Genomic DNA, 12962 nt, shown 5'->3' with positions numbered 1-12962 from the left:
TAGTGATAACTGCAAAGACCTGGGTTAGTGATCTTCCTAAAGACTGGAAACATATGCAAACCATCAAAGTATAATCCACAAGCAAATAAAACAATCCCTATAACATAAACCTCATCAAAATGCTTCAAAGCAAAAAGGCAAGAACTCAAATTCAAGAAACTCCAAAAACTTCCCTCAAAAGAGGGAAGGTTTTCTTTTTAACAGAAGTGGATTTGAGCTGGGCCCTGAGAGTTGAGGATATTCTCAGACAGTGATACATGTGAGTAAATCTAAAAGGCAATCAAGGACAAAGACGCAGCCCAAGTAGACACACAAGGACTGGAGGTGGAGCCCAGTGGGACATGGCAAGCCACTAGTGAGACCCTGGCTTCAGTCTTCAGCACCAAGGAAACAACAAACAATAAATTGGGGGAAGACATTGAAGGGCTTAGCACACGGTGGAAGTAGAAGTATAAAGGCTAACCAAACGGAGGGCCAGCATGGAGGCGCTTGTGTAATATGCCTGGAGTATGAAGGGTTCCAGGCTCTGCTCACAGGCAATGAGGGGTCAATGACTACTGAGCCTTCCGGTGAACTGTTCCCTCTGATGGAGCAGGATTCAAGGAGAAGTGCTTCAAGAGTTAAACTAACTCTACCCGAAGACCCTGGTCCGAGGAATGGCAAAGCTGCTGAGAAAAACTCTCAATAGGAGGCTCGCCTCTCCCTGTGCTTTATTTTAGACATACAGGTCCACAAAGAGAGTTCAATTATGTATTTTAGATCGCCTCTAAAGTATTTAGACCTCATAGGGAATCCAACACTGGAATCTTAAATCAACATGGTTAAGCTCATTAAACTGTGCTGTTGAAATGCATTTGTGCATGAACACAGACTAAAACATTTTCATTTTGAAATATAAGAAAGTAACATCTGATGTTTGGATAGGCTTTCTTAAAATGGTATATGAATATGCAAGGTTATACAAAACATCATGAATGATTCTCAAAATGCCTTTGGGAATGTCCCAGAAACTAACCCATGGCATCTTACCTGACCTATGTCATGTTACCTGATCTATGGCATCTTACCTGACTTATGCAATCTTAGCAGTCATAATAAACAACTTCAAATCAGTAGTTCTCAACCACACACACACACACACACACACACACACACACACACACACACACACACAAGAATTACTGAGAGGTCTTTGCAGGGATTCATGCCCGACTCATAGTCCAAGATTGTTCCTGAGCATTGGCACCTTAAGCTCTCACAGTCTATGATTTAAGACCCTCTATCAAAAGCATTTTCATCAGGCTACATATCCAGGAAAAGGTCAAACTTTAGACTTCAAAATGCAGTTTCTATTGGCTATATATTGTTCCTGAAACCTCCTAAATTGAGATGTCACTTGGGAAACTGCTGTAAGTTGAGGACCATCCATGCGTATATCTGGTCAGTTGTGTAGTATCTATAGAAATATACAGATTTTCATGCATTTATATTGGAGACTAGGATTCAGAGAGCTGAGAATTCTATGTCATCAGTTGGTTCAGAAATACAGCACTCCAGGGAGAATTGGTCCTTCCTTTCAAATCAGTTGTAAAGTCTGAATTGCAGAGCCCCACACCCTCTAGGCTTCCAGCTCTCAGAGCAGGTGTGATTCAGAACTTGTATTTATAAATATGGACAGTTTGATACTTGATTCTCTGGTGAGGGGGCTATCTGATACATTGTAGCCTTTGTATTTACCCTGGTTCCATTTATAATGCCACAAAAAAGTGATATTCTAACCGGATGGCTGAGGTTAACTCTCATCACTTTCTTGACCAGTGTCACCTCTTTTACTGCTCATGTGTTGCTGCAAACGAAGACAGCCAGAAGGCCTGGGCACAAGGTTTGCCCCTGTGCCCGAGGGAGGTGAAGGAGTGATGCAGCCCTGGAGAATAGAAGGAGCCCATCCCGAAGACAGGGTGAGTGGACTGCTGCTTCCCACAGAAGTGTGGGTTGGTTTTCAGTGGGGATTCAGCCAGCCTAACAGTTCCACACAAGGCAAAGGCAAATTCTCAGCTTTTAAGTGAAGAATGTGAAACATTAATTTTAAAATCTTTTTTCACACTTGAACTTGATACACAAATTTTCTAGGACATCCTTTCATTATTATAATTAATCACTATTTTCCTATATGACTTAATGTCCATTAAAATCCTAATTTTATAATCTTAAAATAAAATAAAATCTTTTTTCTTTCAGGATGTGTCAAATATATGCGTACCCATGACAGCCTCTAATACCCAAGATCGCATTGATTCCTCTGGTCAGTTGACACCAATTCTGTTTCCCTTTCTAAGGTTTACATAAGTATTCTATCAAATCAATCTCAAGTGAAAGTGCCTTATATATTAGCGTATGTGTGAATCTCATTGCATGGGAGTACACTCAGAGGGTAAGTGACATGTCTGAGGTGGCCACTCAACTTTTCTATCTGAAGTTACACTTATGCATAGCATGATGATGTGATTTAACAGGCAAAGTCTGAAACCATAACTGGGATTTTGTTCCTAGCTCTGCCACTTACCCATCCTCTCTAGACAGACATCCTTCTCCTTGAAATGAACATTACATAGAATTCTAATTCTATATAACAAGATGGTTTTAAAAATATCTTTAAATAGCACCAACTTAAAGATCTTTTTAAAACTATATATATGTTATATAGAATATATAAACATGCTGGGGGTAGGTATGATGTATGTACTATTCATGTATTTTCCTGTGTGCTACAATGTATATAATTAGAATTAGAATAGTGCCTGGAATGGGGTACAGGTTCTTGTAATGATTATCTGTAATAGAAGTTATTTAAAGGACGGGAAGAAAAGAGAAACAGCTAATATTCTTTGAACAATATCCTAAAGCTCTTTAATTCACAAATGCTTTTCCCACACCTGTGTCTTACACTTTCCCCGTGTAAGCAGTCCCACACAGCACAGAATACTTAGAAGTACTTCACAATTGGGAATGACTGAGCCAAGCCGGGCTTGTCCATCTGGAGATCAGACGTGAGATTTTAGTGATGATCCTTAGCGTGCATAGCCTGGTACTTCCATGCAAAGAATATGTGTTGTTCCCAACTGAGCCAGCTCTCCAGTGCATGTGTGAACAAAGCTGGAGATGTGGCTTCTGGGAGCAGCCTGGTCCTTGCTTTGTAGGGATAGGTTGTTCCTCTCAAATGAGGTAGGGTATAGGGATAGCTGTGGCTGCCCAGACCCAGCACCTGGATGTACATTCGGTGTCTTTAAACATCCAGGCCAAGGTTGTATGCATGAGAATGAGCCATGTCCCATAGCTGTCTCCCTCAGTATCACTTACTTTTGTCAAGTCTGAAAATTCTGCATATGATCACTCATTGTCTATCTTTCTAGAATGATTTCTGTGTTATATTGGTGGGGGGGAGGGCCAATAGTGTTCTTCTGTGAGCATAAGCCATCCAAGCAGTCTGGGCATTGTCATGGAAACCCCCTGTCTTTTCAGAAATCTACACCAATACTTATGCTGGTGGAGGAACAGTAGAAGGGGGCGTGTCAGGAGTGGAGCTCAATACAGCCGTGGGGACAACCGCAGGCCTGGTGGCTGGAGGAGCAACAGGGACCCTGAGGAAGAGAAGCTCAACCATAGGGACACTTCGGGAATACCAAGACACCGGCATGAACATGGCCTTCCTGGACAGCTACTTCTCTGAGGTAAGCCTTACACACATACAGCTTACACACAGACTTGGAATGTGTCACTGTAAGTGTAGAAATACATTCAGTTGCTTTTAACTCTATCCCAGGCTTGAATTTAATTTTTTTCCAATTCTTAAAAGACAAAGCCAATTTGCAGCAGTGTTTCATATTTCACTGCTATGAAAAGACCAGCATCCCCCTTCATGCCTTGCTGCCCTTTCCTTAGCATCTCCCTTTCTGTTTCCTTTTTATTTGTCCCTTTATTTCCAAAGCCACAACAGAGCAAAAGAATGATGATAAAGAAATCAAAGCTGCATTCATGTCCTCTAGAATGCCCTTCTTTTCTCCAGGTGGATCCAACAAAAAGAGAAAAAGACAACACAGGACAGTGATGCAGCTTAGTTGGTAGAGTAACTGCCTAGCTATGCAAGGTCCCTGAGTTCAATCCCCACAAACCAGACTCTGTGATGCACACCTGTAATCCTGACATTTAAGAGGTGGAAGCAGGAGGAACAGAAATTTGAGATCATCCTTAGCTATGTAGTTCTAATCCAGCATTGGATGGATGAGAACCTGTCTCAGACTAATGATGATAATAAGAATAAGAATATATAAAACAATAATAATAGTTATTATCATTATCATTGTTAGTATTATTAGTATTATTATAATGCCAGGACTGGGAACAAAGGGATTTAAAACTCGAATCTGCATTATCTCAATTTGGTATTAGATTAAAGCTGACATATATGAACCCAGGGCTCCTCTTTTCAGTCTAGGGTCCACCTATTCATGTCCCTAAGAAAAAAGCATCAGGGTTCTGTCAGAATGCTAAAGAAATGCTCCAAGGTATTGTGTTAGTCTAATAGGGCACCATAAACAGTGAATAAGTTTGGGCTAGAGAGATAGATCAGCAGTTAAGAACATTGGCTGCTCTTCTGGAGGATCTGGGTTCAATTCCCAGCACCCACATGGTGGCTCACAACCATCCATAACCCCAGTTACAGGGAATCCATCACCCTCTTCTAGAAACAGGCATATACATGGTACACAGATATACATGCAGGCAAAATGCACATAGATATAAAAAAGATAGTTTTAAAAGAGCAATTTCTCACATTGAGAAACTTTGTTTAATCGGCAATGCATTTTTATCAATTCTAGTAGACTAACTTATTTCTCAAATGCTAATACATGAATTTTATCATTACTCTTTGAAAGAAAAAGTCTGAGCATGCTGTGATTTAAACTACAAGTAGCACCTATGCGTCTGTTCTCAAGAACAGGCTCTTCAACATTCCATCATAGACAGGAAGGCACTCCCGAGGCCCTAACCCTACTTGAAGCGTTACTGACACTTGGTTGCTAGCAGAGGTGGAAAATGGACATTTTTCTCAGTTATGTACTCCCAAATGAGTAGTCCATGCGCCAGCAAATAGCACTGTTACCTCTGCTTATGCAAGCAGCCCTAACTCAGTATACGAAAAAAAATGTCATGAAAGCAGCCAGGAGACTAGTTAGGAAGAGAAGGGGATTTGGAGGCAGTGTGAGGGGGTAAGAGAGTATAAGGGCAAATGTAATCACAGTACATAATACACATGTATGAAATTATCAAAAATAAGCAAAAATCTAATAGTTAAATATTGTTGCAAAATTCCTATTATACATGGATAATATTAATTATTAAATAATGAGTCAATACTGCTAATCAATTTAGTCAACAATTAGGCTCCCATTATATGTATCTCAGAAATACTTTTAAGTCATTCAGAAAATCATAACTATATATTAAAGACCTTCCACTCGGCCACTAACCAGTGTTCCAAGCAAGTTGGGACTATCTGGGGGACTACAATGGGCATTCACTCATTTCTTCTGAGAGAATGCAGAGTCCAGCACAGAGCACAAGAAAAGCAGTGCAGTGTGAAAGATGTGATTTACCTTGAGATTTTATTCTTCAACTATTTGGGAACCGAGAATGCAGCCCATCTCTCTGTTTCTCTCTGTCTCTGTCTCTCTCTGTCTCTGTCTCTCTCACTCTCGCACTCTGCCTTATTTAGTTATTTTATAATATAAAAAGTTAGACTATATCCACTGACACTCTGCAGACCCCTAGGATCCCATGGAAAGCCATGTATGACAGCACACATCTATAATCACACACATGTAAGAGAGTTTGAAGCCAGCCTGGATTACATAAGAAGTCCCTGCCTCAAAAGTAACATAAAGCCAAACAGAAGCATGAATGGGGGAGGGGAATGAAATCACACCCTTAGCCCAGAAGCTATTGATAAGTGATGGCACTGGGGAAGGGAATCGGTTTTCTTCCGGGATGCAGCACCCAAGAGGTTACTCTTGCCCCAGTAGATGGTCCTACAATCATGACCCAGTGGGTTTTTACAAAGAACACAGGAAGGTGAGATAGAAGAGTAGTGGAAGAAGGAGGGGGAGGAATTGGAGAGGGGGGAATGGGGGGTAGATCAAAACATATTATATGCATGTATGAAGTTATCAAACATTAAAGATAATTTTTAAAAGAAAATATGTTGAGGTTGAAATTGAGGGGGGACTGTATGGAAGCTTCAGGGGGCCGAAACAGGAAGCTGATTGATGTCTACTTCCACCCCACTGTTCTAAACAATTGGTTCACTTTCCCCTGCTCTCCTTTATCTGTTGGGCTCCTGCTAATACAGAAAATCCTTAAAGTCTTTTTTGAAAAACAATTTGAAGGAATGCTGATACCTACCTATAACCCCACCCTCAGGAGTCTGAGGCAGGAGGAGGCTGGGTTTGAGGCCAGTGTGAGCTCCACAGTGAGCCTGTCTCAATAATAGTAATTTGAAAAATGCCACAGGAGTCATCTCTCAGACCTGACACAATCTGTGAGTGGCTTAAGCCACATAGAACTTCAAGAGCATTCTGACAATGTCTCTGACACTTAGAGGGATTTTTACCTTTGCATATGCTTTTGTTCCAAATTCATCTAAAGACTCTCTTTACATAAGTATTTGGAGTCCAGCAAAATGACCCAGCATGTAAGGGTGCTTGATGCCAAGCCTGACAACCTAAGTTTGATCCCCAGGGTCTGCATGTCCATAGGGAAGAACCAACCTGACGGTTGTCCTCTGACCTCCATACGAGTTCGACGGCACAAACATACCCATGCCCACACCCATGCATGCAAATATATGTGTAAGTGTAAAAAATTTAAAAATAAATATTTTGAACATAATTAAACACATTTTATTTCTATGTCACCTCCGAAACAAAGAACTACAAATCCAAAAGATTTGTATATTATCTGATTCAAGTCACATCATTCATTTAGTTTTCCAATTAGAGAAATTCACATATATTCCTCAAATTCTATGCCTCATTAACACACACAATGATCTTCATTTAAAAACAGTAATTTAGTAATGCATCAAAGTATTGTTTTATTTCTCAATTTAGTCCACAAAATCCTTAGATCAGAAGTCCCTGGAGCATTGCTATTATTCTTCACTGGTTGTTGTAAAGGAAAAGAAACCTCAGTTTCCTATCTCTCTTCCCATCTTAGAAAGCATATGCTTATGCAGATGAAGATGAAGGCCGACCAGCCAACGACTGCCTGCTCATTTATGATCACGAAGGAGTTGGGTCTCCCGTGGGCTCCATTGGCTGCTGCAGTTGGATTGTGGATGACTTAGATGAAAGCTACATGGAGACTTTAGATCCAAAATTTAGGACTCTGGCTGAAATCTGCTTGGACACAGAAATTGAGCCATTCCCTTCGCACCAGGCCTGTATACCCATCAGTACTGACCTCCCTTTGCTCGGGCCTAATTACTTTGTCAATGAATCTTCAGGAATGACTCTCTCAGAGGCTGAATTCCAAGCAGAAATGGAAGCAGCCTCTGAACCCATGATTCACGGGGACATCATAGTAACTGAGACCTACACTACTGCTGACCCATGTGTGCAACCCACGACAATTGTTTTTGATTCTCAGCTTCCGCCCAATGTAGTCGTGACTGAAACCGTAATGGCACCTGTCTATGATGTTCAAGGGAACATTTGTGTGCCTGCTGAGTTAGCCAACACACACAATGTATACTATGCTGAGAGAGTGGTGGCTAGCCCTGGTGTGCCTGATATGGGCAACAGTAACATGACTGATGCTTGTATGGGACCAATGATGAGTGGAGGTATTTTGGTAGGGCCAGAAATTCAAGTGACACAAATGGTGAGCCCAGACATTCACATAAGTCAAACCATAGGCTCCAACTCCCCAATGACATCTCAACATAGAGTAACAAGATACAGCAACATACATTACTCCCAACAGTAAGTTCTTCATGGAGATTTTTGTACTTTAATGACCACCAACATACCTATCAAAGATATATAATTTGCTGTACTCAACATTTAACTCTCAGCAAACATTCACACATTCTAGGTTCAACAGGGCTCTTTGATGACAGCTTTTGGAGGATAAATATGACTACACACTTTATGTAAGCCTGTTTTAGTTCTTCCTGGTTCTCAATAATGGGCCAAAAATACCCCCTAGAATGAAAGGTCCTATATCCTAGAGGTGTTGTCTAACAAATAGCACACAACTCATGTGCCAATCCTGTAAGTCCCAAGGCTGAATCAACAACCTGGGGAAAATGTTGTGAACTTTCATCTGCATCTTCTACCCTAGTTTTCTTTAGAGAAATATTTTGATTATTTTTTAAAATTTAGGCCAGGGCTACATAGTGAGACCCTGTCTCAAAAATAAATTACTTCAGGACTGCAAGTGTAGCTCACTGGTAGAGTGCTTGCAGGCATGAAGCCCTAGGTTCAATCCCCAGCACCAGGAAAAATTAACTGAAGCAAATGACACGTCTGAAAGGAAAAATAATGGAAAGGAATGTGGAGCATATGCCAAGAGATATGAGTTGGTTTGTGGTTTTAGATTTTGCAAGACATGAAACACTAAGCATTACTATACCATTAAGTATCCCTTATATGAGAACAGAGTTCTGGGGAGATGGCTCAGGGTTAAGAGCATGCATTGCTCTTGCAGAGAATCCAGGCTTGCTTTCCAGCATCCACACAGTGGCTCACAGCCATCTGTAACTCCAGTTCAAGAGGATCTGATGTCCTCTTCTGACCTCATTGGGCACCACGAATGCACATGGGACACATACATATATGCAGGCAAAATATTCAGGAACAAAAGAGAGAGACAGGGAGAGAAGGAAGGAGGGAGAGGAAGAAGATAAAAAGAAAAGGAAAGAAGGAAGGAAGGAAGGAAGGAAGGAAGGAAGGAAGGAAGGAAGGGAGGGAGGGAGGGAGGGAGGGAGAGAGGGAAAGGAGTTTGTTAAATGGAATCATTCCTCAAAAGGATATATATATATATATATGTATATATATCCAAGTATATTTATATATTGATTTTATTGTGCTTTATTGATTGTAAATTAATTTAGGATCACACACAAAAAATGACAACTATTAATAGAAACTGATCTTGGAAGATATATTAGCATTTTCCCCCTTACAAGGAATTTTTTCCTTACTTTTGCTAATTATGTCAACAAAAATATGACATATTATTTAATCAGTTTCTTTGGCACAAGTCATGGAGGTTTCATTTGACCACCAGAAATTCTCCAGACACACATATATAACTATTATGCTTTTAACAATATTTACTTGTGACCTGCTAGGTTTCGAGCATTGTTCTTGGCTCTCTGGATATGGAAGTAAAGAGGACAGACATACCCGGACTCAAGCATCACAATTGTTTCTAGACTTAAAAGAAAAACTTAAAGGTGTTATTTTGACTGCCTCCAAGAGAAATTGGAGAACAGCTGTCATCTATTACCAAGATGTATTTCTCATGTTAATATTGCTCATGATGCTGAATGAATGAAATGGAAACACTAACACAGATTCCTTGTATTCAGTAGGCATAAATCTGAATTAAGAAAAAGAAATTATCATGGCAGTTTAATTCTGTAAAATATGTAAACTACACAGTAGAAACTATAATATGACTGGAAAGGCAATGTAAATGAAATAAATTTCTTTTCAGGACGTATTCGTTTTAGAAAGAAATCGTGGGAGACCTTCTTGCTTTTTTGCTGTTCATTTATTTAAAAGCTATTGCACTTGAGATATCTACTTAATTTTGTATAGAAAAGAAATAGAGAAGTAAAGTAACCATAGCATCTTAGTTTTGGTGCAAAACCTTGAACCCATTGCTCAAATCCCATGGCCAGCATTCTGATACTGTAACTGCATCTGAATGGAGGAACGTGTGGGGCTGGTGAGAGGGCTCAGTGGGTGAAAGTGTTTGTCACTAAAACCTATGACCTAAGTCTGAGCTCCAGAGCCCACACAGTGGAAGGGGAGAACCAGCTTCTGAAAGTCATCCTCTGACCTCCATATGCACAAATGCAAATATTCAATAAAAATTAAAAGGATGGAGAAAATCCGATATTGTCTGTTGTGTGGAGTTTGCTGTTTGTTAGTGAGAAAAGACCCCTCTTTTGAAAATCTTAAGTGCAAAGAGGCTAAGACTTAACCACAGCAGAAGAGTCCTCACCCACAACTGGGTAATTATGTAGCTGGACTACTTTGTAGTCATTTTCAAATATCACATACTCTGATAGCCGTCTGGAATTATTCCCATCAGCTGCATTTCTCTGCTTTATAATTTGGTGAGCTCCATGGAGCAGCCCTATAGCTTTGGTTCCATAGTCGTCTTATAGGTAATACCCAGAGGTTAGCTGACCACAGAGTGGCTCCTATGCTCTCAGTTTTGAGGCATATCCCAACACGGGTATTTCCCTCTTGATGCTTGCATTCTACTGGGCCAAAGATTCTAGAATTCAGTAAACAACTAGTAAATCATTAAATATATAAAGCGCTGGTCAGTCAGGACTCAAAACACTGTTTTACAAGCCCAGGACAAATGGCTAACTGAGGTGCCTATTTAATATATCAAAACGGACCTGGCAGCCAGGTTCTCCCACCATCCCTCAGTTCATACCAATTACAGGGTGTGGCTGGCATATGATGCCCTCTACCCTGAACTCGCCAGCCCAGGGGCTGGGCGCCCTTCCCCCAGCTGCTCTTCCCTGAATAATTCAGACGTTTTGGCTATGCCAGTCCCTTTTACCCCATATGATGTCCTGGTCTCCCGGTTCACCTGACCCCCGCATATGGCTCAGCTTGGTCTGCTGGTCATGTCCACTCTGGACTCTCCCAGATGTCCCTGTCTATGGCTATGTTCTCCCTTTTATCTACAATAAACTTTCTCTTCCACAGTCATTTCCTTCCCCTTTTTTTCTTTTTCTTTTTTCATTCAACTATGAAACCTGGGAAATAAAAATAAAATAGACCTAATCATGAGAAGATAAGGAAAATGTCTGGAATGTTTTCTTCTTTTCACATTATCAGTTTGATTTCCAAAGAGGAGATTCATCCCATCCATGCTGGGTCCTTTTTCCACTCCACAGTGTCTGTGAATTCAGGATCAACAGCATTTTGCTTCCTCTTTCTGCACTCGGTCAGCAACAAGCCTTTCACCACACTGAGGGAGTCAAGACCTATCATACACACTCAAGTTTCTGAAGTAGGCTTATTTTTGAAGATCTTCTCAAGCAGATAAAAAGGATAAAGCAAAAGTTGGAGTATCTGTTTAGGAAGTAAATTTGCTATCACATTTACATTAAGGCTTGATATGGAACCTGAAAGCCTAGGCAGCACATTTTGACAAATAAGCATAACAACATCTATCTGAATGACCTTGAGAAGACAGAACAATTAGTGAGTAAACAGACTCCTTTGGAAAAGTCTAGGGAGAAAGGTAAACATTTAGACTATGACAATACTTACAAATTCATTCAAAAACTTATTTCAAAAAATTCCCTCTTTGGGATTAGATATTTCTGATTGCAACACAGTACTAAATATGCTGATGTTTTATATTTTTCTTCAATAAAAGCATATGTACTGGAAAGTGAAAGTGTTTCATTTGACTATTGGCTCAGGTAGCATTTCGTACACGAATGCAGACACGAAAATCTTGAAAATCTTTACTATTGTGTAGTAACAATAAATAGACAATGCTTCTTTTTATCATCACATGTTCCATTCAGGATATACATCGCTTCATTTGTAAACTGAAATTCTGAATAATTACCATCAATAGAATTGTTGTTTTGTTTATGAAAATCCAGTACAAAATAACAAATTAATTGAATCAATATCTGAAATCACTATAGACACTGAAATTAGAGTTAAGCAACAGCTTTTCATATCCCTTTTAAAAAATAAAACAAAAATATCACTATTATTTTTGTAGTAGACTAGGAAAGGATAAATAATTTCATTGGCAATTGAAAAAGACAAAATAGAATTTTGGCTAACAAGGATCAAGAAGATATATGAGCCAGAACTACAGAATATATCCAAAGACAATTACAAAATTGAAGTCTGAATCAAAATAGGAATTATAAAATTATCATATAGGCAGCCATTTTAATTGTAAGTATTGTACCAATTACTCAAAATATATTATCTTATTGGATACCAAAACAGTATTATGAGTTATGATTTATACAAGTGTCATGGATGAGTACCTTAAAACTAAAAGAAATTGCTCTTTTTGTGACTGAGTTTAAGTTACAGCAAAGTTAAAATCAAACCCAGGTCAACTTTTCTCCAGATACATTATTCTTATCACATTATGACACTAGCTCTGGAAAGACATTTGAGAGGCAGATCAAAGAGGTTCTGATATCTCAATGTGGGGTTGGATTTAACTCTGTTGGAAAATGGACATCCAATGATGATATTCATGTGTCCGCAATGGCCTAGTCTTGTTTGATGAAATGACCCTGGGACAGTCTTCTAAACACATTGTGACAGTTGGTGTGTCCTTGACCACCTTGATACAGAGACAATCATATGACTGGATTTCTCAGGCTGATGATTGTTTCTGTGGTGATTGGGACCTAATAAGCCAACATTCCAATCTTAGCAGATCCTTTAGACCATCACTAAGGTGAGCAGATCCATACAGAGCTGTCTGTGGTGATGCCAGATAAGCATAGTGGTATATACCCATAATCCTAGAGCTTGGGAGGTAGAGTCAGAAGGATTGGGAATTCAAAGTCATCCTCAGCTGCAAATGGACTTCAAGGTCAGTTCAAGCTACATGAAACTCTGTCTCAAAAAGCAAGAGAAGGGAGTAAGAGGGAGAAGAGG

General features: G+C 39.8%; 1 protein-coding gene across 1 annotated transcript in view; it reads left to right on the top strand.

Annotated features, from left to right (window-relative positions):
• Dsg4 (desmoglein 4) overlaps positions 1–8043 on the top strand; it is a 33031-nt gene extending 24988 nt beyond the window's left edge. The window contains exons 13-16 of the mRNA XM_027404390.1: positions 1819–1958; positions 2239–2302; positions 3520–3728; positions 7273–8043. Coding sequence (XP_027260191.1) covers positions 1819–1958; positions 2239–2302; positions 3520–3728; positions 7273–8043 — 1184 coding nt within the window. The remainder of the gene's footprint in view (positions 1–1818; positions 1959–2238; positions 2303–3519; positions 3729–7272) is intronic.
• The last annotated feature ends 4919 nt before the right edge of the window (positions 8044–12962 follow it).

This window comes from Cricetulus griseus, chromosome 2 (assembly GCF_003668045.3).
Source record: "Cricetulus griseus strain 17A/GY chromosome 2, alternate assembly CriGri-PICRH-1.0, whole genome shotgun sequence".
NCBI classification, from domain to species: domain Eukaryota; kingdom Metazoa; phylum Chordata; class Mammalia; order Rodentia; family Cricetidae; genus Cricetulus; species Cricetulus griseus.
This window is presented reverse-complemented; position numbering and strand designations above follow the sequence as displayed.